The sequence below is a fragment of the Pyrus communis genome, chromosome 17, assembly GCF_963583255.1.
Source record: "Pyrus communis chromosome 17, drPyrComm1.1, whole genome shotgun sequence".
NCBI classification, from domain to species: domain Eukaryota; kingdom Viridiplantae; phylum Streptophyta; class Magnoliopsida; order Rosales; family Rosaceae; genus Pyrus; species Pyrus communis.
The window spans coordinates 1,207,477-1,235,294 of record NC_084819.1 but is presented as its reverse complement, the minus strand read 5'-3'; the positions used below and the strand labels follow the sequence as shown (position 1 = coordinate 1,235,294).

Below are 27,818 nucleotides of genomic sequence, written 5' to 3'. Positions count from 1 at the left end.
ACAGAGTTTTGTACTTATAATTAGAACCGTTCATAATAAGAGTTACTCTGTAAAGATTATCTCTGCAAAAAATAAATTAAAACTAAGGTCCTTTAGTCAATCTATTGTAGTAAATATATAGACAAATCATAATGCTTTTATTGATTCCATTTATCTATTTTTATACAATTCCATGGTTAAACGACTTTAGTTTTAATTGATTTTTCTGTAGATGTAGTCTTTATAGAGTGATTTATAATATAAACAGTTATAATCATAAACATAAAATTCTATGAATCAACAACGAACATTTTTAAGTTAAAAACTCATACTCATCCTTTGAGCAATCAAGTATTTATTCATTGTGATTTGAACAGGCAGCCAGGAGCCAGCTTCCCTCATTTTCTTTTTCTGTCAAACAATCCGTGTTATTGACTTGTGGACGAATAGAGACGTTTACATGAGTCGGTAGGATATTCAAGAGCCAGTTTGTGATGCCCAAATCCAGTCACACACGAAGCGATTGCGTGCGCTGCTCCGTTGTACGCGGAGTAATTAAGACCACCACTTGAGTTTAGCGGTCAATCTCAAAATGTTCTTTGTCTAATCGAATGACTAATATGATCGGTACACGCGTGTAAACGCTCAAATAGATCACATGCAATATGTTTTATGATTCAATGATTGCCCAAGTCGTTTGTTTAAAGTATGAAAAATACTTGATTCCTTACGTGTAAAAAAACGAATTAATTTTTGTAAATGTAGTTTTCGGTATGGCCATGGCCTTTGACAAACTCAAGGCATCAGCAGCCAGCAAAATTAGAAAAGATTTTTTTAGTGTACCAAGAAATTTCATAATGCAAGTGGTAGGATATTTGAAAAAAAAATTCTAACCATTTGTATTATGATACTTTCAATAAGTAAAGATTTTAAGTGGGTTCGCTTGGACCATGATATGTAGGAATGATCATTTATTTTTTATAGGAGATCTTGGTGCTTGCATGATGCTACAAATCTCCATCAAAGCAGTGTATAGCTCAGTTGGTAGAGCATTGGGATTTTAACCTAATGATCGCAAGTTTAAGTTATGCTATATGGCGGATATCAGGTTCCAACCGAGTTTTACGTGAAATAGGGTGCAAATCCTTTTATTGCTAGGGACACGGATTAGTCTTTAATAATTGATTAATCACAGCAAGCAGGGTTTATCTGACTCAGGAAAAATGTTTTTTATTGGCTCCCAATAGGCAAAGCAAAACATAATTACGCTCAATCTAGCACTGGCAATGAGGAAAAAGAGGTCTTTTGCCTTGACAACTTCAGACGAAAAGTGAGTAATCGGACCATGATGATGAAACCTAGCAGCCTTAAGAGAATCGGACAATTTGATGAACTACTGTCTCGACACGCCTTTCTCTTGTCCAAACCAAAATGGTATACCTAATCGTATTCCAAGTACACTGAAAGATTTCTCCAAAATTAAGAGGAGGATTATTCATGTCAAGTCAAAATTGCAAAAAGAAGAACACAATGATCAAACATTGAAAAAGTAAGAACATTTTATTTTTATGCTGTATATAAAAGAAAGCGGTAAATCTATATTTCTTTGAATGCTGGAAAAAGCATCATACAATTTTCTACAAACAAAAGGCAGTAAAATTATGATTAATTTGAATGTCTTCATATTCTTCTCTCTTTTTACATCAATCAATATTCTTCTGGTGCCTCCGGAAACATGAATTTAGTCCAATCCTCATCTGCAAAACCAACGCTAGGATCCTTCCCTTCTTTAATCACCTTCCTAACATTCTCTATCCTCTCAAGAACTCCCTGCACGGCTAAATCGAACGCGTCTTCCCTCTGTAATCTCGACCTGGGATCTGCATACACCAGCTTTGGTATCAGCCTTATGACCTCCTCTCTCATTGCCAATTCCCTCTCCTTTGAAATTCGAAGCAAAGTTTTCTCGATCATGCCTTCTTTCAAATCCTCCACTTCCTTCACCGGAATAAACACCGAATACTTAGTATGTTTCTCCGGCAGATGCCATAAGTACTGCGTGTACGCGGTCGCAGGATGAAAGAAGACCGGAATACAACCAGCAAGTAAAGAATCAAATGCTGATCTCCTTGTGTGTGAATCACCTGGAGGCTGCAAGCAGTAGACCGACTTCTCGAAAACCCTCATAACTGTAACGGGGTCGTTACAATTAATCCCAGGAGAACCACAATGCACGAACTTGCAGTTGTTTGATGCTCGGCACTGATTGATAAGTTTTCCCCTGATCGATTTTTGCATGCCAGGCCTCGGCGCACCGATGAAAGAGAACAAGTGAGGCCTTTTGTACTTCTTCACTCTGTTCTGCCATTGAACAACCTCACTATCGTTTGCAGGATGGAAGTTTGTTGGGTACGGTATAGCAAGGTCATTTCTCCAACAACTTCCTTCAACCGACAACATACTCATGTTCATCGACCCCGGCAAAAACCTTAAGTTAGTACCCCAATCAGAACCATTGTCGGGCCTCCTGAAATCCCAAGAAGTCCTCCCGGCAACGAAAAAATGATCTCTCCCCCACATTTTCTTCCACTCAGGCCTCCGCGTAAGCCAATTCACAAGATCTTTCGCGGACGCGTCCCTGACATTGTGATCAAAATCCCACAAATGGCGACTCGCATCGAGGCCGGTATATGACGGTACATAAATGGCTGAAGCAAGATTGGAGTTGTTTGTCAAGCATTTGTACGTCTTCATCTTGTTGTGGAAAATGACTTCTAACAAGTAGGGATTTGTGATGAACCAACTCTTGTTTGCCAAAACCTTTCCGGGCTTTCCGATTTGAGGACCAAGACCCGAATTCACAAGGTGATGACACATATTGTCACCAGTATTCGTACCTTGATCACTAAGGGCCTTGCTTCCTGTCGAAAGGGACTGGCAGTTTGCGAGGAGATCGTAGTTGAACCGTGTTGGAACATCATCGTGGATGTAAATGTAGCGGCCAAAACACGAATCTTTGATGTAGAACGGACGAACGTGTTTATTGACTAACAAATTTACACCACTGTAGACACCCAATATTGAAGTTGAATAATCAAAGCAAAGCAATACAAAGAACAAGAACAATGAGACTAGTACACCAAACCATTTTTCTTTGTAGTACTTTCCGGCGAGTGGTTTCTCCATTCCACCTTCTTCGATCACACAAACCTCTCTGCCAGGAGAATATATCTCCGGTGGTGACGGATTCACCGGAATAGTCTCAAGGGAGAAGAGAGACAGAAACACATGAAACAAAATATATGGTGTGGGAGAATACTGATCGAAAATTTGACAGTGAAATCTTTTGTTAATTATGTGAAGGGATCGATGATGAAATTTGGAAAATGAGAAAGAAAGAAAGGGAGGTGATCTGATTAGGATGTGATTTGCATGGTAAGCGGACAGAAGGAGAAAAAGCAAATGAATCCAAGAAAATGAGGAAGAAAAAGGCAAAAGATCGAAAAGACAACAAAAAAATGAATGAAAAAACGATGGAATTACTTAATAAAGACTTTCGATTTTTGTTTTTACAGAGAGCTGCTATTTCCACCCGAAGAACAACGTATACATACATTTACTATGTAATTAATCATAGATCCCTAGACATACTTTCAAATCACTCAAAGGACATTGGCTATCTCTAAAGGTGTTTTGTGACAAGTGTCCCTGTTGGATTAGCCAACAGGAACAGAATGATACACGACCTTACAACTGCAGATATATACAACTCTGCCACCATTTACGATGAACACACCCCTCTTCACATGAATCACAAATTTCTTGACAGAAAAATACCTGCTAGGCTGCTACTGTACCTGAAATGGACATGTTGGAGGGGTGCTGTGGGTCTTTTAGGAGAGGATTGCATCAAGGTGGGGCCTACTTCGGGACATAGGTGGCAGAAGGGTTCATGCAGAAAGAAGAAGACGAAGGAAAGGAAGGAGATGGATGGCATTATTTTATTTTATTTTTATTCTTTCTGTTGTACAGAAGACAGATTGAAAATTCTACGTTTGCAGGCGGGAGAAGGAATCTCGAAGGAGTATTTTTGTCATTTGGAACTGATGGTAAATGCACCAGTCAGTTTCCTACAATCCAGCCTATACCGTAGCTCAACAGCTGTTATCTGTTGGATGATGGCCACGTGTTGACGAAAAGTGTTACCAAAGTTTTTTTATTCCCTTATTTTATTCTTCCAATTAATCCCGGCCCAATAGGAAAACCAATAACGTGAAGAATCGGTTTATGAGGAAGAAATTGGTAGTGTTTTTAAAATAAACAGAAGTATTTTGATTAAAATGTTTTTTAAATCAATTTTTAAAAAAAATTTAAGTAGATCATGAAAAGGTACTTTGAGATTATGATGATTTGAATGCATAATTTTTGAAGCTGATCTTGCAAAAGTAAGATAAGTTTTGAAACTAATCTTGCAAAATTGTTGGATATGATGCACTATGAACCATAGCCTTCGTCTTGCAAGAAACTTTTGGTATACTTTAATTTTTGGTGTATCTAAGTAGATCATAAAAAAAAAACACTTTAACTGCATCTTGCAGGAAATTCAAAATAAATTTTACCAAAAGCACTTATAGTCATTCTAAAACACTTCCAAATCCGTCTTTTTTTTTTTTTTTTTTTTGACCTAAGCAAATTATTTTTTATGTTGATAAGTTTTCTAATTTGTTTTATAGATGAAAAAAATGTACATGTGATGTTATTATAGTTATTATTATAATTGCCTTTACATTTATAAATTTATCCCTCTATTTTTTAAGATGAGATTTCATCTCCTTATTTCTCTCTCTGTTTATCTTTACCTCCTCTTTTTCTTTGTATCGTTTCCTAGATTTATGAGTTTTTTTTTCTTTTACGAGAACTATTAGGATTTTTTTTTTTCGGTTTTCTATTCTTTTTTTTTTAAGTGTTTGATTTTGAGGTTTTGATGCATAAGTTTTGAAGCTGATCTTGCAGAAGTAGGATGAGTTTTGAAACTAATCTTGCAAAATTGTTGGATATGATGCACTATGAACCATAGCCTTTGTCTTGCAAGAAACTTTTGGTATAATTTTTGGTATATACTTTGGTTTGCTACCTTTCCAGTTCTGATAGATAGATGCTTGTGAAACCTCCTATTGTAATTTGGGTATGTATGCTTTTGGTATGCCACAAAGGACTACAAGAACATTTTCGTGATGTGTCATACTCATACCAATGTTTCTTTGTCGAAGAAGCGTTGTCTTTTGCAAGTTCATCTGAAGGTGATGAAAGGTTTTATCAGCGTGAGTGTTATCTTTTTATTCGGTTGGATGTGTTTATTTGGTAGAGATTTTGAGTCTTTCTGTTGCATTTGTAATCGGCAAATAGTATTAATTCCTTCTCGAGGACGTCAGTGTTTTATTATCCAAGTAAAGTTCCAGTAGATATTTTAACACAAAGCTGAAGCCAAAGAAATTCCTTTCAACTAAGGAAGGGTTACATGAACATGGAGTGAGCAACAATGTTGAAAATGTTGGCTTCATTATCACGCATCGGAAAAGGAAGCTTAGCTTAAAAGATATTGAATCATGTATATTATCGATAAGCACATAAAGATTTAATCAGATCTTTAGAGCGGGGTAAATATAATGATAGAAGTAAGACCGTCGTCTCACAGAGTTTTTAAACACGAGGATTTCTTTAACGTGGTAAAATTCCACACACGATGAGGAAAATATACGAGCCTGCTGCCAGCCACTAATTTCAAACAACAAATAACTTGTTTGAATGTACTTTTAAAATATCTGAAAACGCTTTTAGTTAAATTGATTTTAGAGTTTCAAAAGTATTTTAAATTCTTTTTGAAAGAAGCACCAGATATGTGTTTCTTGCAAGAAACACTTAAAGTGCTTTTTCATGATTCACTTGGATTTCTACTAATGATTGGTATCAAAAACATTTTCACCAAAAGTACTTTCAATCATTTTAAAAGTACATTCAAACGAGCTCAAATCCAACTCATAAAAGACACAACCTACAAACTCAAAGATCACCTTGTGCTCTTGTCTTCATACTTGCTTTTCTCTGTCTCCTCTTGATTGAAACGCGATCACCTCAGAGCACGAAAGTAGGCCATTATGAATTATATATGAATGCTAGAAGAAAGTATTTCACGCAGATTTCACTCCTCTAACCTAGCATACAAATTCCTTGCCTTAAACTTTTTCTAGCGCAAAATTATGGTTCGCAAAATGGAAAACCTGGTGGAAACTCAGCAGTATATAATGGATATAATCAAATTAAATGACCTACAATTAAGTACTTTAACCCTAAATTAAGTTGATTCTACTTGGTCTCACTCTCCTAATGAAATGTAAATACTCAGTTTATGTTTTCCCAAAATGATGCACATGAAGTTTACTCAAGTCATCCACGAAATAAGATTGCATTTGATTGTCCTTGACGCGCAAGTTCAAATCACAAACCTAGACATTAATCTATTACAGACAATATGGAGTCAAAAATAATCAAGAGACGACACGTAGATTTTTGGGTAAAAATGACAAAATTACCGTTGAAGATCACCGGATTCCTACGCGCGAGCAGTGGACAAACATTCCACAATCAAGTCAAAAGTGCCCAAAATAGGTAATAAATTCAAAGTTATTTCATCCATCATCATCCTATATTTTCCACAAGGTAATTATTTCATAACCTCCAAAATATTCATTCCAAAAATGTGTTAATTGGCTAATTAATGGACTAATTAGGTAATTAATCCATTAATTGCCAAATAACTCACACATTAAACCACAAAATGCACACAAAAAGCATCCCCAAGGCCGGCCACTTTTTATCCAAAAGGGACCGGCCATGCCCTATAAATACTACCAATTAAAAACCTAAGTCCACACTCTTGCAAAACTCCAAAAACTCTCTAAACACTTTTCTCTCTAAATTCTAACTTTGGTATCAGAGGTTCTTCGGGCAAAGCCCAACCCCCCCCTCCATTCATCGTGGACGCGTGAAGCTCTTGGTCTTGACCCTAAGGTGTTAATTGTTTTGTAGGTGCAATTTTATCCAAGAAGAAGGAGTCGGAAATTTGAATCCACATACACATATACTTATCTAGGAAATTAGCCAATCACAAAAGCTTGCACAGTCAAACACTTGGCTAGCGGTTTCTTCATTTGGTCTTTAAATCGGAGCAGCACTCTGCCGAAGAACATGTCTTCAACGGAGCGTGCGTATGAGGATTGACCTTTGAAATAACTTATGGCCTTCACCTTAGTTTACTTGCAATCTAAATCATTTCCGGTTAAGTTTATTTGTTTTTGTTTGGTAATCATGATTAAGGTATAACATAGCACATTAGTTTGGAGCCATAAATATTCTGAAAACAAAGTACAAGCAACTGTGATCGAGGTTAGATGATCGAACGAGCACGTAGAACAAACTTGATCAGCTCAAGCAACCAAGTGGTTGTGTTCTAAGAGACGGATATAGATGCTTGACATCCAACTCAAGTAACTCGTTATCTTTCCAGTTTTGACACACTCCAACTCGAGCAAGCGTCAGCAAATATAGACTAGCTAGCAAAACAAATTGGTTTACCTTTCAAATATCTTATTTATTTATTTTAATACAATCGATATTTCTACTCTAAACTAGACTTATGGGTTCCAACAACCTGTATTGCGGCAATTTAAATTTACTAGACGAGCAATGCGAAAGCAACCTGGGAAGACAAATAACATGTAAGAACTGGAATAACTTTCTAAGCTCAGCTGCGATCGGGTTGCTGCAGCAAGCACCTCAGAAGTAACAGCCGGCATTATTTTGCAATCATTTTGGTTTCACACAGCATCCGCGGCATTCAATCAAGTCGGCTTTTCTATAGTCTTAGGAAATGTGACCTTACTATTATCCTCGTCTGCAAAACCAATACTAGGATCTCTCCCCTCTCTGATCTCCTTGCTAACGTTCCCAATCCTCTCAAGAATTCCCTGCACAGCTATATCAAACGCGTCTTCGGTCTCTAATCTTGACCTGGGATCTGCGTAGACCAGCTTCGGAATCAGCTTTATAACCTCCTCCCTCATTGCCAATTCCCTGTCTTTTGAAATTCCGAGCAAGATTTTCTCAATGCTGCCTTCTTTCAAATCTGTTACATCCCTCACCGGAATATAAACAGAATACTTGGAATGATTCTTTGGCAAGTACCATAAGTACTGAGTGTATGCGGTAGCTGGATGAAAGAAAACCGGGATACAACCAGCCAGAAACGCATCAAAAGTTGATCTCCGAGTGAATGAATCCCCTGCAGGCTGCAAACAATACACTGAGCTCTGAAACGCCCTCATAACAGTAATCGGGTTGCCACAAATTTTTTCAGTGCAATGTAAGAAATTGCAATTAGTCGAAGCTTGGCAGTGTTCGATAAGTTTTCCCCGGATAGAACCTTGCTGGTTAGGCCTCGGTGCACCGGCGAAAGTAAATAAATAAGGCCTTTCTTGCTTTCTCACCTTGTCCTGCCATTGAACCACCTCGCTGTCGTTGGAAGGGTGAAAGTTTGTTGGGTACGGAATTGCAATGTCGTTTTTCCATCGGCTTCCTTCGATTGACAACATAGTCATGTTCAAAGACTCGGGCAAGAACCTGAGTTTGCTACCCCAATTCGAACTATTGTCTCTTTCCCTCCTGAAATCCCAAGAAATCCTCCCGGAAGCAAAGAAATGGTCTCTCCCCCACATCTTCGTCCACTCTGGTTGTCCCGAAAGCCACTTGACAAACTCCTTGGCCGAAGAGTCTCTGATTTCGATGTTGGAATCCCACAGATGGACACCAACATCCATGCTAGGATAGAACGGCACATAAATGGCGGAAGCAAGAGTTGAATTTCTTGTCAGACACTCATACTTCTTCATCCTGTTGTGGAATATGACTTCCAACAAGTAGGGATTTGTGACGAACCAGCTCGCGTTCGATAAAACTCCATCGGAGTTGTTAATTTTAGGACCGAGTCCCAAATTAACAAGGTGAGGACACATGTTTGGGACATTAGTCATGCTGGTTCCGGCACTAAGAGACTCACAGTTGTTGATGAATTCGTCGTTGAATCTCGCAGGAAGACTGTCGTGAATGTAAATGTATCGATCCGAACACGGATCTTTGGTGCGGCTAATGTTCAAAACTCGAATTGGGTTTTCTTTTTCATTCACCACAACATCAACACTCAAAGAAGTGGAATGATCAAAGGAAAACAAGACAAAACACAAAGCAAAGGAGATAAGGATGCCAAACCAGACTTCTTGGGGGCATTTTCCAGTGTGTACTTTCTCCATTTTCGTCTTCGCTCCTGAGCAACAAACTCTCCAGTTACTGAAGTCCTATAGGCGCATAGCAGAACATAGAAAGTCAAAGAGAGAATAGAAAAGAATCCGGGTCCGAGAATGACGAACAGTTGTGAATCTTATTTACTAGATATTGTAAAATCAGAAATCATTTGAATATTTTTATTTAAAATTAAACATAAATAGTATCTGATAATAACTAATCACACGATGTACAATAAACAGACACTATATATAAATCATCAAAATCTTTATCAAAAGAATCAGAAAAGAATCCTGTTAGAATAATAAAAAGCTTAGTTTGTGAAAAAAGAAAAAAGGAAAAAGAAAGCCCGACTTCATTAATACTGTGAATGCGTATTTATGGAAAGATTTGTTCGTATCACTAATTCATTGTGTTAATTAGTATATATAGTATTTTCATAATATATAAGCAAAGTGACACTAAAAATGTGTCATTTATTCTTTTATAATGATATGATGTACTAATTTGTGTTTTGAGTGTACGAAAAGATTTTTCTAGGGAAGAGAGAATCTCTCTCCTTCAAATTCTCTTTAGCTTCCGTCTTCTCATATTTGTACGGTTACAGTTAAGTTATGTTAATATTTTGTGTTAACTCTTTTACAAAAAGTAAAAATGAGAGAAAAGAGAATAGAAGGAGAAAGGAGGACAAGGATGAAAAAATCAATCATATTCATTGAAAAAAAATTTATTATATTCGGAACACGAAATGATATACGTATCATCTCAAAGAATTCCTAAGTAAATTTGTTGTTAACTCTCAAAAGAATTCCTGGTGACAAGAGTCGCTTTTTCTTTTCATTTTTCCTTTTTCCTTTTTTCTTTTCCTTTTCCTTTTCCTTTTCCTTTTTCATTTTTCTGTGCGTTGTCTTATTATGGTAAAAAAGTAGTGAATAATTAAAAAATTTGTGTTGATAAATGGAAAATAAACCCACGATTTAATGCTTGTTTACCGGTCACGTTTATGATAACGTGGTATACGAGTGTCGGTGTCCAATATTATTTATCCACGTGTAACGTCAGTACGTAAATCAGCCGACAAACCAACGGACGTTACTCCATCAACCTAACTTTTTGCAGATCTCCAAAAGCCGAGCATACCGAACAAATTCCTCGTGGTCAAGGTCATCATCGCCCAACTAACAACACTTGTATGGACCGAATCAAAACTGTACCCATGATTTCTCTAAAGTTAATTTGTACTTTGTTACCGCGTAGGCCACTTTGGCCCCTTGCCACGACAAATTTTTATTATGTTTTAGACATAAATGATACATCATATATTATTATATAAACGGTAAATTTTTTTAGTTTTTTTAGTTATTAAATTTTTAATACAAGCTATAACAGTTCCCATATTCTCTAAATTTTGAGGTGATTGTTCTGGCATAAATTTAGGGGTCTGTTTAATTGAAGTTTTGAACAATTTTAATTCTTTTAATAAACTTAACCCGAAAAAACTGTATTTTCCGGGTGCTATTTGGTACTATGATCTAGTGATATTCCTCTTCACTTGTAAGTGAGAAGTTTTGATTCTTACCAAAGGAAAATTTGAACCACATTATTGCTAGCTCATCATGAGAGTAAGCACAACCCTCCCCCCATGTAGATAATGTCGTTTGTTAAAAAAAATATATTAAAGAAGTTTATAATATTTCATGTGTCTTCAATCAGGACTTGTTGTTTTATTAGCACTCCATATATTGTTAAATACACCTCACATACTTAAAATACCCTACATTATCTCAAAAAATATATGAATATTTCAGAGTCCTTCATCTCTTATGTTGCAGAATCCTTAGCATTTTTGATAAATAAAAAAAATAATCACAAGATATTGTTTTGCTTTACTTTTCAGGGTTTAAATAATCATTTTATATAAGTCATTTAACAATAAATATTAAGTGGGTGTATTCAACAATTAATGGAATGCTAATAAAGACTTTTAAAAGTTGGGAAACTCGTGAGAAATTGAGAAATTTCATATTGTATTTTAAGCAATCACAATTCTCACTCTCAAAATTTTACGTGGAGAGAGGCTTGAAGAATTGTGTGTTATTCCTCATGTCTTGTGCTTTTATTAAGGAAGAGAGAAACTTTCTTCCTAAGTAATACAAACACTAATAGGAAAGATATTCAAGATCTCATAGAATTCCTCTATAATTGCTAATTATGATGCACACAATCACACATGTTTTATAATCCTAACTACAACACTCATCCTTGAGTGTGTAAATACTTAAATAGTCAGTGCATCAGGTCTTCAGGTAAAGATGAACTCGTTTTGTTTAATCAGTATAAGTAGCAAATTCAAGTCTCATATAGAGATTGCATGTAAGAGTAAGTCTCACCAAAATCTGGCTATGGTAAAACTTAATGGGACAAAATCCATAATCTAATGAGAAAAATATGACTTAATGCAACATGTTGATACTTAACATGCAGAGCTACACCCATAGCTACGGTAACCTAGGTAGGTTATGTGCGGATTCCTATAGTATTAGCACGTCTATTAGGCTATTAGCATATCAGTTAGTCGACTGCAGCCTATTGTGACCATATGTAGCCCAACCAGTTCTGATATTATCCAATATGTATGTCATCATAAGTAATAAATAATATTTTAACAAACTTGGTTTATCTATTTTCTTTTAATTGCATTTATATATTTTTTTTCTTTTGAAAAAAAAAATTAGAGTAATTGGTCTTCAAATTTTGATCCAAGTAAAGTTTTGGTCTCTAAATTAAAAATATGTGAATGTAGTCCCTGAACCCATCACAGCATGATTTTTTTGGTTCAAGGGTCAAAATTTCAATTAGATATATGATCTATTTTTTTTAGTTAGTTGGAAATTAATAAATGAAAAGCCATATAATTGTTTTCTTTATTACCTGAATATTTTTATTATCATGTTGATTATAATGATATGTGGACACAAAAAAATTTGATCACATCATTTTGTGGTAATATTTTTAGCCAGCCCACCTGTTTAAAAAATCATAGCTCCGTCCTTGATCTTCAAGATGTATCCTTGCTTGGTTTAGTCAATACATACGGCGTTGTCTTCATAGATCATTGTTAGGACTCAATGATGGATGAAAAAGCTGCAAATACTTCGAATATGCTCACCAAGAGCTTTCAACCATTTTTCTCACGTTTGTTGTAGTGAGGTGTACTGAGTTTGGCATGATTCGAAGATTTCGTAACTTAGATTTATTTTGTGGACCTCCAATAAAGACATAACTGTCTGAAAATGTGCCTTGATGCGAGTTTAATAAGTAATCTGCGTTAACATAACAAACAAATCAAGTATCATTATGAGGATTATAGGGTTGTATTCGCTTGGGATACGTAGGGATAAGCCCAAATCCAAAGTAATGAAAAAATGTCTTTAATGTCAATGCAATGGCGGTGTGTAGGCACAATGTTGTATCTTTACCTACATATCAACAACTAAGGAGATGTCCTACCTAATGCAATGAGCTAAGTACAATAAAGGCTAATCGAACTTAGATATGGAACTTCAGGTTCCACAACCTCTTTAAGGGTCTCATTTGAATCTGGTGTATGGATGATCATGGTGTACTCAAAGCAACACCTTTTGGGTGTGGTTCAACTGGTGGACCAGAATACCGTCAAGAGTCCATTGAAAGACAAGATAATGCTAGAGGAGTCCACCGAAACCACTAGTGTCATATTGGACTTGGTACAAAACATGTGCCACAAAGAGGAAATCATGGTGGTTGGAATTGCACATCAACCAAATCATACCACGGCGTGAAAGAGCTATAAAAGTTTTAGATCTTAGGGATCGTACGTAATGTTTGCTTCAAAAGATGACTTTAAGATTGTAGCTAAAGATATAAGAGAGGTTTGCTGAAGAGCAATTGAGTTTGTGCTGAAAAGTAGTTAGGTTGATTGAAGAATCACTCAAGGTTTTGTTTAATTGTAGAGATTGAATTTGACAAAGATCCTAAGCTTGAAGGCCTCAGGTTCTATTTATAGGTAGTGGAGAGTGAGCAACCTTGATCATACGCTGAACTAGAGCATGGGTATATCTATACTGACTGTGACTGTGATTTATGGTTGGTGGCCTTTAGCTGTATCTTGAAACGATTTGAACGATCGCGGTTGTGACAACAACGTGTCGGATGACGTGTATGTATGCATTTAACGAGGCGAGATATTCTCAGCCTCTAGTCATTTGCATGGCAACCGTGCCTCGAAAAGAACCATGTCCAAGCTTTCAGACAAGTTATAGAAATGAGATGATTGTCCAAGCCCTCGTTTGGACTTCGAAGTTAGAGAGCCGAAGTCGTATGATTTTTGCATACATAAAAGTTGATATGCCCATAACATGCCTTATTTTTAATTGTGACTTAAACATAAGGTCGACGCGCAATAAACCTTTTGTATCATGGTACTTCCTAGATAGTGCGAAATCAATTTTAAGGTCAGTGGTTCTCCATTCCTCAACCAAAACCATCTTTCTACTACTTAGGTGATTTCTTTCTTCTTTATTGTATTTGTTGTGTTTTGTTTATGAAACTATTTATTGTAATTTTTCTACAACGGACCCTTCCATTTCTCCAACCTTCATTGTGCTGGTGAAGCCTCGGCAAAGACCAGATGCACAAACTAAATAAATCTCTTTATGGCCTAAAATAACCTCCTAGAGCATAGTTTGGACATAGTTTAGAAGATTCACAAGCCCCTTAAAATGTTTTGGGAATAGACAAAGCAATTCCGATCATACCTTATTCTTGAAGCATAAGAGGGTAAAATCACTACCTTAATTGTTCATGTAGATGACAAATTGTAGTGGACCACTTCTTGACCCAATAGCCCATTAAGTGGGCCTTTTATTTAACCCACGTGGAACCCATGTGATGTGGCTAGTAGGGTTTTAATTGGCAGCAGCTGCTGCCCTTCTTGTCTGAGTTGAGCAGAAAAATAAAGGCAGCAGCAGAGAAGAAAAAAAACAGGTGGTGCCGCAGTCCCACTTTGAAGAGAAGAAGGTGTTCTTTTCTCTGGTTAGTAATCATCCATCAAAGTAGTTGTTGTAATAACTTTGAGTTTTGTATAGAGTAGAAATTAATCATTATATTTTCTTTTTCTATTTGTTTCTTTGGTGAGTGAGAGCTTTTGGGTGTATTGGGGTTTTGGGTTGTGAGATTCTTAACATTTTGTCAACTCTCATTTGGTTGATAGTGGATTATTGGGTGAGCTCCTACTGCTCCGATGACGTACTCCAATTATATTGACTGTTGAGGAACCTCGCTAAAATCTTTGTGTATTTTATATTTTGTTCTTGCATTTCATTTGATATATTTCCTGTGGATTAGCTTAAGTTGATTCCAATTGGCTTGGTGGTATCCTAGCACAACACTACAAACATATTTATCTTAGGAATTTGAGATGAAGGATTTTGATCCCTTAAAGTATTTCGTAGGGATTGAAGTGTCTAAATTGTCAAAAGGCATTTTCCTATCTCGAAATGTGACAATGTAATGTAAAGAACAGAACTTGACTGCTGAAAAATCAGTAGCAGCTCCTACTGCTGGTCAATCACAGATAGACATATGTTCAAGTAATTGAATTTTTAATCACATATTGGACACATATTGGACACGTGTCCATCTATGATTAGCTAGCAGCAGGAGCTGTTGCTAATTTTTCAACAGCCAAGTTCTGTCTGTAAACCAATTGACACATCTCTGGTGATTAATGTCTAGCTGTGTGAGCATGTTGATCAACAATATCCGCTCCTTGTTGGAATGCCTGTATATTTGGCATGCATTTGATTAGACATTGCATATGCAGTAAGTGTTGTTTGATTAGACATTGCATATGCAGTAAGTGTTGTTAGCCATTAAGGAACAATATCTACCCCTTGTTGATCACATTTTAGAGAAGAATAATACATAAGAAAAATTCTCTAATATTCAGTTTACCTCCTTATTTATTAATTGAGTTTTGAAGCCTAAATTGAATGGAACAAAAAGGAGGAAGTATAAGTAATGGCTTTGAACATATTTTACATGCGCTATAAATTACTCCTAGTTTTTTAGTCTATACTATCAGGAAATTTGAACTTATCATTCTCAAGACCTGCAAAGTCAGCACTTGGATCCCTTCCCTCATTCATCACCTTTCTAACATTCACTATTCTGTCAAGCATTCCTTGCACAGCTATATCAAATGCATCGGGAGTCTTTAATCTTCCCCTGGGATCTGCATATACCAGCTTAGGTATTAGCCTTATGACTTCCTCTCTCATGGCCGCCACCTTTTCCTTCGAAATTCCAAGCAAGATATTCTCAATTCTGCCTTCTTTCAAATCTTTTCCATCCTTCGCGGGAATAAACACCGAATACTTGTTATGATCCTTTGGTAAGTACCATAAATATCGAGTGTACGCGGTAGTTGGATGAAAGAAAACTGGAATGCAACCAGCCAGAAACGAGTCGAAAGCTGATCTTCTAGTGAATGAGTCCCCGACTGGCTCCAAGCAGTAAACTGAGCTCTGAAACGCCGTCATAACTGTAATCGGGTTGCCACAAATCTTTTCAGTGCAGTGTAAAAAATTGCAGTTATTTGAAGCTTGGCAATGTTCGATAAGTTTTCCCCAGATAGAATCTTCCAAGTTAGGCCTCGGTGCACCTGCGAAAGTAAACAAATAAGGCCTTTCTTGTTTCCTCACCTTGTTTTGCCATGCAACCACCTCACTGTCCTTTGTAGGATGAAAGTTTGTCAGGTACAGAATTGCGATGTCGTTTTTCCATTCGCTTCCTTCTATTGTTAACATGGTCATGTTCAGGGACTCGGGCAAGAACCTGAGTTTACTTCCCCAATCAGAACTATCATCCCTTTGCCTCCTGAAATCCCAAGCAGTCCTCCCAGAACCAAAGAAATGGTCCCTCCCCCACATTTTCCTCCATTCGGGTTGTCCCAAAATCCATTTGACAAAATCCTTGGCTGAAGCATCTCTGATTTCGACGTTAGAATCCCACAGATGGACACCAACATCCATGCTAGGATAGAATGGCACATAAATTGCTGAAGCAAGAGTGGAGTTGCTTGTCAAACACTCGTACTTCTTCATCCTGTTGTGGAATATGACTTCTAACAAGTAGGGATTTGTTTTATACCAACTTTTGTTGGTCACAACCCCTTCCGGGTTGCTAACATCCGGACCAAGCCCCAAGTTTACAAGCTGTGGACACATACTCGGTTTGTTGCTACTACTAGTTCCTGGACTAAGAGACTCACAATTGTTGAGGAAGTCATAGTTGAATCTTGCAGGAAGACCGTCATGGATGTAAATGTAACGATTCAAGCATGAATCGTCATCGGTGTGATTGATCTTCATCGTACTAGTCAGGTGAACTTGCTTCTTCACCAAAAGATTGAACACATTGTTGGCTCCCAATGAAGTTGAATACATTAAGCAAAAGAAAGAAATGCATAAAATATAAAAAGTGACAATTATGCCAACCCAGACTTCTTGGGATACCTTTCTGGCCATTGATCCCCACCACCATTGAATATATCTGGTTACTGACTCACTCAACTCTCAAAGAAGAAGATGAAAATGTGAGAAGAGGGTTTGGTTTTTAACCTTATGGCTTCGAACCTACGTTACATTCACTATTAACCTAATTCCAAATTCGTTTTATTTTTATTTTTATTTTTATTTTTATAATCCTGATTAAGGTATAACTAACACACAGTAGTTCAAGCAGTATTGTAGTCGATGTTAATTAATGATGTGCCAACTTAATTCTCACCTAAACTCCCTCTAAATCCTCTCAACTTTTTTCTTTGATTGTATTCTGCTTTCAATCTATTTTCTTGACGTAATTTGACTCATTTTTTGTACACTTGTACAGTAAAATATTATATAGTAGGTTATTAGCAGTATAACAACTTTTCGTCTAGCGGGATTTCTTTTCTTAAAGACATCGTTTGGTGTCAAGGGTTAGATTGGAATAGATCATGTAGAATTTTTACGGTATGTTGAAGGATGAAAATTATAATTTTGACCCACTTGAAGGTAGGAAATGGATTACTGAAGGAATAAGTTTCCAATCATCCTAATCCTCCCCAAAATGATGGAATTAGAAGAAAGAAGTTTCCTTCATGTCTAATCCCTTCAAAATGAAAAATCGTCCTCGTCTACCTTCAATATGTCTTGAACTTAGAGGTTTAACCTCATCAGTTCAATTTTCTATACCAAATAAGACCAAAAAGACTCCAAGTTAGAATTCTTTCTGTCGATCGAGTAAAAAAATATTTGATTTTCTCAAAAGCAAAGAGATACATTATATTTAGGAGTATGTTATCCACACACCCTTTGTTAATTTATATTATTTGATATTCTTTAATTCATCCAATCCAACGGTCGAAAATTAGAAAAGTGTGTGGATATCACACCCCTATATTTAGACGAGAAACTATTCTCAAGGCATTTTTAGATGCAATTGTTAAAAGCATTACAAATACAATACCAATAAACATACTACTTTTTAGTGCATTCTCAACAATTCAACCTGAGTCTCATGACACTTCAAAACTCCTCATCCAAATGCACCATTTGGTTGGCTGGATGAGATTGGACCTTAGGGATAAGACTAAATTGACAGAGACTTGTAAGACAGGACTTGCAACTCATGTATAAAGATATGTTAGATAACCCACTCTATTATGGATTCATAACTCATCATATCTAGTCCTATCTATCTCACATTTTGACACAACAGATAACGAACTGGACTCAAGTCCATTTTAATTGATCACAACATATCTCATCCAGCCCACGAAACGGGGAAATGGTCTAAAACGGTTTTAATCTTTCAGAAGAAAACTACCTGGATTGCACCAAATCGTCAGGTCAACTATCTAGTGGTACTGCTACCGCCATAGCCTTTTCTTGTAAGCAAGTCCCTTTCATAAACTTGTGTATAAATATCTTAATTAAAACATACTTCAGTTTGTTATATTTCTAATTTTGGAAGCGGAGTTATAATACAAGAGACCATGACTCCAACTGAAGCAAGCAATATGCTTACCAAGATAGAGTAGCCAAAAGAATTGGTATAGGATGGGCGGACAAATAGGTTAGGATTAGAATAAGTTAAGGGTTCGACTGCTTTTGTTGTAAACATGGACTTTAAAGACATCTTATTACAGATTTAATTTCTTACGTGTGCAAGTAAAAGCGGAGGAAGTCATGAGTTAAACTCGTTCACTTTCTTTTTATTCACATAACTGTTAAGTAAACAAGCGCTTATTTGTCAGCGGTAGTTGTATTTGAATCATTTGATCGTATATTGGAAATCTATGTCATAAATTAATAAAACAAACAAATAATCACTTGCACTAAAAAAATTAATTTAATTAAAAACAAAACTAAAATTATAACACCCATGTTTTCTACTACCAGATTTTCCCTTCATTCCTCTAGCAGTAAATTGCTATTATATTTGAAGATGATCAACAACAAAAAAATTAACAATTTAAATTGTAATCATTCAATCATTTTCATGTGACAGAAACATTTACAAAGCAAACGAAAACTCTTACAAGATTCAAAACTCGAGCGGGCTAGACTTTTTTATTTTTATTTTATTTTTTTATTTTTTATTTTTATGTAGCTATCTACGAGATTCGAACCTAAAACCTCTCACTTACAAGTAAAAAAGAATACCACTAGTACTAAGTGGCCGGGTGGGCTGGACTTTGAAACGTAACTTCATTAGAAAAGTGATTTTTCAAAATTTTTAGTAGAATCTCATATCTTTTCTATGATATTCAGACTCTGGAGTCTCTCACAAACACGAGAGAGAGAGAGAGAGAGAGAGAGAGAGAGAGAGAGAGAGAGAGAGAGAGAGAGAGAGAGAGAGAGAGAGAGAGAGAGAGAGGAACTAAAAAATTTGTTTGGGCTGGACGGTATATGTGCAATTAGATGTTTACGTTGGGCTGGTGGGTCTATCGTATAATTATTGGTTAGAAATATATTGATTGGGCTTAAGAGAAATATATTTGATTCGCCATTCGTCAGTCTCATGCCTATTAAATGTCCACACCCAACAAGTAACTGTTGGAAAACTAGTTCTAGAAATTGAAGCTGGAAGGTCTTTAGCTTGAACGACTTTGATTTCATTTATAAACAACTGAGAAAGAGCAGCCTCGATTATATCGATGTGCTAGAGTATGAGTAGATCGGTCATTTCACCCTAATACAACGATTGCAGCTGGTGACCTTATGCTGGGTTTTAAGGCGATCGCAAGATTTTCTTGGTAATATTACCTTATTTAGTGAAGCGTTCTTCGTTATTTAAGAAGGCAAAAAATTCTCAGATCTGGTTATCGGGATGATGTACACACTTCAAGGAGGGTTGAGTCTAAGCCCAAGAAGACTTTTACATGTTAGACCTCGAAGTTGGTGTGCCCTTATTAAAATAAAGTTACACGCCAGTGGACCGTATTTTTATTTATGACCAATCAGAAAAGATGTATTGTTCTGTATTTGAATGATGACGTGGCGACAGACATACGCGTTCAAGTCAATTCTGTCAACCGGCGGCGGCTCGACTCGAACGTCCTCTCTCTCTCTCTCTCTCTCTCTCTCTCTCTCTCCAGTCTGTCGTCAAATTTGTTCCATTTCTCTCGAACGTTCCAATCGGATCCCAAAATCGATTCCAATCCAGTCCGCCCAAACCCTGACCCGACTCTCCATTATGGAAGGAGGCTCGACTGCCGGCGGAGGCGGTGGCCCGGCGCCGTTTCTGCTGAAGACGTACAACATGGTGGACGATTCCGCGACGGACGAGATCGTGTCGTGGAGCTCGAACAAGAAGAGCTTCGTCGTCTGGAACCCGCCCGAGTTCGCCCGGGTTCTGCTCCCCACCTATTTCAAGCACAACAACTTCTCCAGCTTCATTCGTCAGCTCAATACATACGTAAGCACTTTGCCTCTTAAGATTTTGATTTCGGTGAATTGTTGAATTCTTGAAAATGTTGAAAGCATTGTACATTTTGCCCCCAATTTGCTTCTGTTTGGACGCAGCTCGGAGAATTTTCGTGTTTTGGTAATTCTGTGTTTGGGTGATTGGAGATTTAGTCTCTTCTTTGTTTGGATTATTGCTAGTTTTCACTTCCCTGTTTCCAAGTTTTAGCATTTTTAGGAAATTGCAGGGCTTTTCGGTTCCTCCGATTTTAGGGAGATGATGTTTTCCTCTAAATGTGCAGACTTGAAAATGGTGGTTGATTGTGGATGTAATTTGTATTTTCTGTTGCTTCCAGAACATTTGTTCGTCATCAAAAATTAGGAAAAAATGAGGGATACTTTAGGAGGAAAACCAACGAAAAATCCTCAAAAACTTTAATTTTAATCAAAATGACAAAATAAAGGTGTAAGTGAATAGTATATGAGTGACTTTTAAAGTGAATAGTACCATAAGTGTTTCATTAAAATTTCCTGCTTTAGGTCTGTAGTTTCGATTACGTGGGAGTGCATCCAAAAAGCCCAATGTATATTTCTAAATTCTTGATCAATGAAACTGTTATCAAAATTCTTTGGCACCTCTCTCCTTTCTTTTGTTCCCCTTTTAGAACAATACATTGCTTTGCAGTCCGGACTATAAAACCTTTAGTACATTTTTAGTGATACAGATACCAGATGTGCTTCGGCTGCCTATTGAGGTTTTCAAGCAACAAGAGGTTAAGGGGAGTGACTGTCGTGAACTGACTTTCAGATACATTGTACAATAATTAAACCATAGGTCCTTCCTTGGTTGTATTTTCGAATGCATGAATTTCAGTGTTTCTGGCACTCATCCTCTTTCAGATACATTGTACAATAATTAATGTATCATCTCTAGGTAATCATCATTTTTATATTGTCGGAAGTGACTGTCGATATAATTTAACTGAGTATGTTTGGACATGAATTTGTCACAGGGATTTCGAAAGAGTGATCCTGAGAGATGGGAATTTGCTAATGAAGACTTCATACAAGATCAGAAGCATCTTCTTAAGAATATCCACCGCAGAAAACCCATTCACAGCCACAGCAATCCTCAAGGTTCTATGGTTGATCCAGAAAGAGCAGCTCTTGATGACGAAATAGAGAAGCTTTCACATGATAAAGCTGCACTCGAGGCAAGTATTTCAACATTCAAACAGCAGCGATCTGCAGCTAAGCTTCAGTTGGAAAACTTAGCACAGCGGGTGAGTGGTATGGAACAACGGCAGAAGAATTTGCTGACATTCTTAGATGAGGCTGTTCACAACCCTAATTTTATTGAACACCTCTCTAGAAAAATTGAATCTATGGATTTCTCAGCATATAATAAGAAAAGGAGATTGCCTGACATTGAAAACCTACAGCCAGTCGTGGAGAATGGTTTTGTGGATAACCAAAGTAGTTCCATATCTGAGTTTGGAAATGTTTTCCACCAAGACTTCTCAAGTAAACTTAGACTAGAATTATCACCAGCTGTTTCAGACATGAACTTGGTTTCGCTTAGCACGCAGAGTTCCAATGAAGATGGGGGTAGTTCAACTAGGAAAATATCTGAAGAACTTAAAGGTGCACAGATGAGAACAGAAGGGCTTTTATTTGCACCTGAAACCTTAGAACTTTCAGATACCGGAACATCTTTTGCATTCAAAATGGATTCGTTGTTATCACGGAAGGCACCAACTGTTGGAAGCCCTATACGTCATTCCTTGCAGCCAGGTTTGCCTTCTAATGAAGAAGGTGATGGTCATATATCCTGCCAGTTAAATCTCACTCTTGCATCTACTCCGTCGCAAGTCAATAATAGTCCTTATTCAGCTGCAGTACCCCAAGTAGGTCAGGATATCAACAAATCTGCAGCATCAGAGCTAAATGACAAGGGCAAAGAACCGGATTTAAGAGCCTTTACAAACAAAAATCTAGCTGACAACGACAAACCTAAAACTTCCTCTCAAGAAGCCACACATAACAATCAAGCGCCTGCACTGGTTCCTGTTAGAGTAAATGATGTTTTCTGGGAACAGTTCCTAACTGAAAGACCTGGCTGTTCAGAGAATGAAGAAGCGAGTTCTAATTATAGGGGAAATCCATATGATGAGCAAGATGATGGAAGGTTCGGCCATGGAATGTCCAGAACTGTCAAGGATGCGGAAACACTCACTCTTTAAGTACTGCAGTCGTGGTGAAGCCCTGATCCAGGTTCACGACAAAGCTCTCTCCCATCTCCCTTGATTTGTAAGATTCACATTATATAAGATCTGAAACTTGACATGACATTGCCTGTTATTGGTTGGATAAGTTCATGCCAATATGCAATTAGTTCTTTGTCATCACTGGCTAGTGTTCATTGTCATGTTTGCGTATTCTGATAAAGCTGTGTCAGTGTTAGCAGTGTGGTATTGATGCATATGCTGCAACAACACACTTTTAGTGCATGGTTATAGATTTCTAACTGATAAATAGTTGGGCAATTCACAATTTGTCTGACATTAGATTCTGTTTGTGTATATCCTTGATGTATCCGTTTCCCGTGCTAAATTTTTGTGTACATTAAGTGACCGCATAGAAAAACAAAATATCGATCTCAACCTGAAACTTGGCGTTTTGTGATGATCTGTTAGTTCATACTGAATCAATTTTTGACTGCTTCTATCAAAACAATTTGAGGATATGCTAAAAGCCGATCTTTTAGTCTATAAGTTATATCATTGTTTTCATTTTTATTTTACAGGTCTCTGTTCTACATTCCAACAGTCGGAATACATCGATTGTTCAAGCAGTCATGTTGACAACTAGTTTACATTCTCGTAAACACCATGCGCTTGGCCCCTTATTCTGTCATCACCCGCTCTTTAGATTTAATTTGGTTTCGTGATGTGTAGAGATGTATTGAGATTGTATGAAATCTAATCTGCTTTTTTGTGTATGCTCATTTAGTACCTTTTTTTCCGCATTGCTCAAGTTTTCCTCAATTTAGGTTCAATATTTGGTGTGTTTTCATAAATGGTGAAAATACAATACTGTAGCAACTATATTTATGTTAATAGCCGGCTTCGAATCGTCGTAATATGATAGTTATGCAGATTTCTTGTTACTTGATATGGTTTGGTTTGAGGAGCCTCTGGTTACGTTGGAGACCTTCGTTTTCTTGATTGTAATCTGGTTTAGCCGGGCTTAATGAAATATTGTCTTTCCGATAACAAAAAGAGCATGTTATTATAAGGCCTGTTTGATACTCATTTCGTTTTTAGTTTGTTGTTTGATAGCCATTGTCGACACTCCATCTTTTAGTGCAGAAGACATTTCAATTATTCGAATGAACAAGTGAGCCTGTCAAAAGTGTTCACAATGGATTAAAAGTAACCAATTGATTTATTCTTCATACAAATAATCGCATGATTTTGGACGATCTTCCACCCATCCTTAATTGTTAAGGCTAGACCCAATTCCAAACCACTCATTTTCAGTTTGCCAAGGCTGACCGGTCACGGCCCCAGCCATGTCAATTTTGGGTCCAAACTCAAATTCATGGCGCTGACGTTAGGTTGGCTTATGCGGATTCGTTTTTTCAAGGGTGCTCCTATAATTTAGAATAACCTCATGTGTAAGTCAGGATGAGTAAGCGATAATTGGATCTACACTAGTTTCCTAAATTGTGCCATTGGTTTCCTTTTCCACAGTTGTGAATCATTTGAACTAACAGGTCTGCCACACTTATGAGTAGGAGCAGATGATTGACTAGCCGCCATCGAATGTGACTGACCACTAGGTGCGGCAAACCTACTTTCGAGGGTTGTCCGATGAACGTTAATGGTGTCCTGTCCTTCTGGTTCTAGGACAATGGTTTGACATCTGTTAGGCACATCTATCTTTGTTTTCCCATTTGCAACTGGTATATGTGATCGGATCATTTTTGCTTGATCAATGAAAGAATTTAAATGCGCTACCCAACAGATTAATAAAGTGGGTTCACAAGATATTGAATCGCCATTAATTGCTTCGTCCCACATGACATGTCTATGCTAAAACAATGATCATGTCTCATAGCCCATTTAATGAACCCTCCAACCACTAAGAATATCACTTTCCTTTCCTTTCCTTCCACAGTCCAACGACCCTCCACAAAAACAAAGAACCCACAAAACCAAAAGGAAAAAGAAAGAAAAAAATGCCCAAACCCACTCTAATTTTCTACGTATCCCTCCTTTTAATCCACACCCACTTCCCAATCTGCAATGGGGTTTCACTCAAAGGGAGCGGAATCGAGGCTGCCATGGCGGGAAGAAGTGGCTGCAGCGAGAAGCTTGGGGAGTGCATGACAGAGCCGGAGATGGAGTCAGAGAGCAGCAGGAGGATTCTGGCAATGCAGACGAAGTACATAAGCTACGGGACTCTCAAGAGGGACTCGGTTCCCTGTGGAACACCAGGGGCTTCCTACTACAACTGTCACGCTGTGGCGGCCAATCCGTACAACAGAGGGTGCGAGGTCATCACGGGATGTGCAAGAGGTAATTGACATCAGAATTCGCTGTAATTACAGGATGTGGAACCCTAGTTGGGAGAGAAATGGAACTAGAAGTGCTTTCATTCAATCTGGTGATGTTGGATTGTGTTGGGGGGTTTTTGGGTATGATTGTATATTTGAGAACCCATGTTTTGAAATGTTATATGCTAGATCATGTATGAATAGCATGGTTTTTATGGGAGATCTGATTTTTTTTACCCTTTTTATGAATGTGGGATTGGTGCTGTTTACATGAATTTTGGGGATTTTGGTTTTAGGGGGGGGTAAATTTGGAGATTTTAGGGTTTATTTTGTTTTTATAAGTTTCAATGATGGAGAAGTTCTTTACTGTGTCGAAAACACGGGCTGATATACCGAGTGACATAATATAATTGATTAGAAATTGTAGAAAATAAAACTTTGAACAATTGTATTATGACATTTGGTGTATCAAACTGTGTTTCAAGCACATTGAAAAATCTCTCCCAGTGGTAGATGGTTTTGTGTGAGGGATAATATATTGCATGATTGATTGGCCACTAATGAGACAATAAACCCCAAAAGAGAGATTAGATTGATGAATTTCGGGTTCTAGAAAGAAAAAGGTTAAGGATGCAAAAATGGTTAATAATAGTAGACTAGTTAGTGTGGTATGATTTTCGCACTTTTTTTCTTCTGCACATCTTTTTTTTTTAATTCTTTTTTTAGCTTTTGAATTGAATAAACCGAAAGAGTATCAAGGGATAAAAACAAGAGCAAAAGTGCAGAAAAAGTAAACGGAAGTGTGAAAATCACTTTCCAAATCAAAACATGCAAGAGAGAGCTAGGTGGGTGGGGGTGCTTAACAAATAACAGTGCATATCGGTGTTGGATATTCTCTTGAGAGTAAGACTCACAGGTATTCTGAGTGGATGACAGAGACAAATGGGAAGGGAAGATTTTCAATTAGAACCTATTCAACTCCCGACTAATATTTCTCTTTACTTCTAAGTGAGAGGTTTTAGCTTAAATCTTCCGGTTATCATCATAGCAGAACATGACCTTGCAGTGCCGCCTTCGGCGCTTCAGTTTAAGATTTTCCGATGCCAAACATTGCTAATTGTTGAACGTTATCTTCCAACCGCAAACATGACTGAAGTCGACATCTAGAGAGAGAGCAATGCCCCGGAAAATGTCCAGCCTTAACATCTCAAAGCAGCGAATCTGCTCCGGAAGAGCAGTTTTCGAGCTTGAAATCGCCTTCAACTTGACTCAAACATTTGCAGGCTTCTTATGTAAGCTATTCCACCAATGAACTCGTCCCCATCAGAATCAGATTTCCTAGTAGTGCATGATACTATGTTATCTAAAATTAGTTTGAGCACATTGTTGTACCTTTTGCCTAAGAATCTGATCGATGTACCTTCCAGGAAGCAGTCCGTCAGGAAATTCATTGGAAAAGCCAACAAAGCCAAACCCTCTGCGACTGGCCTTTCACTCATCCTCAAATCAATAGAAATGATCCATGAGTTTGTCTATCGTAAATCATTTTGTTCATTCCGTGAAAAATCTGCCAACATTTTTGTTACATAGAGGGGTTGGTTTTACAAAATACCCTTAAAATAGTGGCCACATGGTCATCTATCTATTTTCATTCTTAGATAAAAAAAAAAGGTAAGAAATTATGCTAATCTCAAAGACCATTTTGAATAAAATCTCCCATCAAATCCAAGTTTGTTTACTAGTCTTTCTAGTAGTCTGCTTGGCTGCTACTTGTTGCTTGCTGTTCAAGTTACTGTTTTATGTGGATACTGGAAGCCCAAACTTTGCGTATAAGATACATCCAACTTTGGTAAAAGTCAATTGATCGAATTAGAAGTGGAACTGATAAGCATTTCAAAAATATTATTCTGCACTTTTTATAAATGTATTTTTTTTTTCTATTTGTAAAAAAATCAAAATTTTTTAATTACTAATAACAATTAGGGACGAGCAACGGTTATGGTAGGTCTGTAACCGTGGTTATTTACCCTTACCGTTTAAGCTTTTACCCACATAACCGTTTACCCATTGGGTATTTACATAAATGGGTATACTCATACCCATAACCGTTTATAAATGGTTAACCATACCCATTTACCCATAAATGCGTACCCGTTTACTTTTTTTTTTTTTTACCCGTCTACCTATTTTTTTAACAACTTGAAAATTAAAAAGAAATTTGTCACAATTTTCTTTTTTCTAACTATTAAATACCGTTATAAGTACATTTAACATGTATTTTTATATTAACGGCAATATTATTTTTGAATATATGTGATGTCTCCCAATTATTTGACAGTCAATCTATTACAAGAATCATGCATGGTTGTAGATTAATTAATATTCTTGTATACATACATACATACACACACACACACATACACACACACACACACACACACATATATATATATATAAGTACGCATCAGTCTACTAAAAGGCTAATTTGATAAATATTTGGATTTTTATTTAGAAGCATATGTTCATCGATCCAAGCCATTTAATCGATTTCTAATTTTGGGGTCAAATATTTATTGAAAACTCAAGGCCAATTATATATATATATATATATACACGCATCATTTAATAATAACATGTTTCTAAATGCTCAAGGTAATCATTATCTTGAATTGGTCAAATCTCCAAAAGAATCCAAAACAAAACTGTCGAACACTAATGCTTTAGCACATTCAATCACATATATTAAACATTAGCCCGTTTTATCAACTATATTTTTCTCTCAAGTGAGGCATAAATATATATATATATATATATATATATATATATATATTATATGGCCCTTTATAACAAAATATATCTTAGGATACTAAACCTAGTTAAAAACTTTTTTTTTTTTTTTTTTTTTTTAGTTTTACATATATTAAAATAAAGAG

At 36.8% G+C, this 27,818-nt stretch overlaps 4 protein-coding genes and 1 pseudogene across 7 annotated transcripts; 2 read left to right on the top strand and 3 right to left on the bottom strand.

The window, feature by feature from the left end:
* Positions 1-1,555: 1,555 nt before the first annotated feature.
* LOC137723411 (probable xyloglucan galactosyltransferase GT14) lies at positions 1,556-3,588 on the bottom strand. Its single transcript, XM_068462604.1, has one exon. It carries the CDS (start codon positions 3,163-3,165, stop codon positions 1,687-1,689), a length of 1,479 nt encoding a protein of 492 aa, XP_068318705.1. The 5' UTR covers positions 3,166-3,588; the 3' UTR covers positions 1,556-1,686.
* Positions 3,589-7,595: 4,007 nt separating this feature from the next.
* Positions 7,596-9,419, bottom strand: LOC137722902 (probable xyloglucan galactosyltransferase GT14). 2 transcript variants are annotated; one of them, XM_068462020.1, is made up of 2 exons: positions 8,523-9,419; positions 7,596-8,324 (listed from the first exon to the last, which is right to left on the bottom strand). In XM_068462020.1, the coding sequence occupies exons 1-2, from the start codon at positions 9,339-9,341 to the stop codon at positions 7,878-7,880; spliced, it is 1,266 nt and encodes a 421-aa protein (XP_068318121.1). In that variant the 5' UTR covers positions 9,342-9,419; the 3' UTR covers positions 7,596-7,877. The 2 variants fall into 2 exon arrangements, with proteins under 2 accessions (XP_068318121.1, XP_068318120.1); XM_068462019.1 differs by having other exon boundaries at positions 7,596-9,419.
* Positions 9,420-15,440: 6,021 nt separating this feature from the next.
* LOC137723178 (probable xyloglucan galactosyltransferase GT14) lies at positions 15,441-16,820 on the bottom strand. Its single transcript, XM_068462351.1, has one exon. It carries the CDS (start codon positions 16,818-16,820, stop codon positions 15,441-15,443), a length of 1,380 nt encoding a protein of 459 aa, XP_068318452.1.
* A 3,166-nt stretch (positions 16,821-19,986) lies between these two features.
* LOC137722605 (heat stress transcription factor A-5-like) lies at positions 19,987-23,493 on the top strand. Of its 3 annotated transcripts, none has more exons than XR_011066777.1 (3): positions 19,987-20,337; positions 21,338-22,634; positions 23,131-23,493. XR_011066777.1 is itself a non-coding variant. In XM_068461649.1 (3 exons), the coding sequence occupies exons 1-2, from the start codon at positions 20,116-20,118 to the stop codon at positions 22,565-22,567; spliced, it is 1,452 nt and encodes a 483-aa protein (XP_068317750.1). In that variant the 5' UTR covers positions 19,987-20,115; the 3' UTR covers positions 22,568-22,598; positions 23,131-23,493. The 3 variants fall into 3 exon arrangements, 2 of the variants coding, with proteins under 2 accessions (XP_068317750.1, XP_068317749.1); XM_068461649.1 differs by having other exon boundaries at positions 21,338-22,598; XM_068461648.1 differs by lacking the exon at positions 23,131-23,493 and having other exon boundaries at positions 21,338-22,685.
* An 809-nt stretch (positions 23,494-24,302) lies between these two features.
* Positions 24,303-25,313, top strand: LOC137723729 (protein RALF-like 24; annotated as a pseudogene).
* The last annotated feature ends 2,505 nt before the right edge of the window (positions 25,314-27,818 follow it).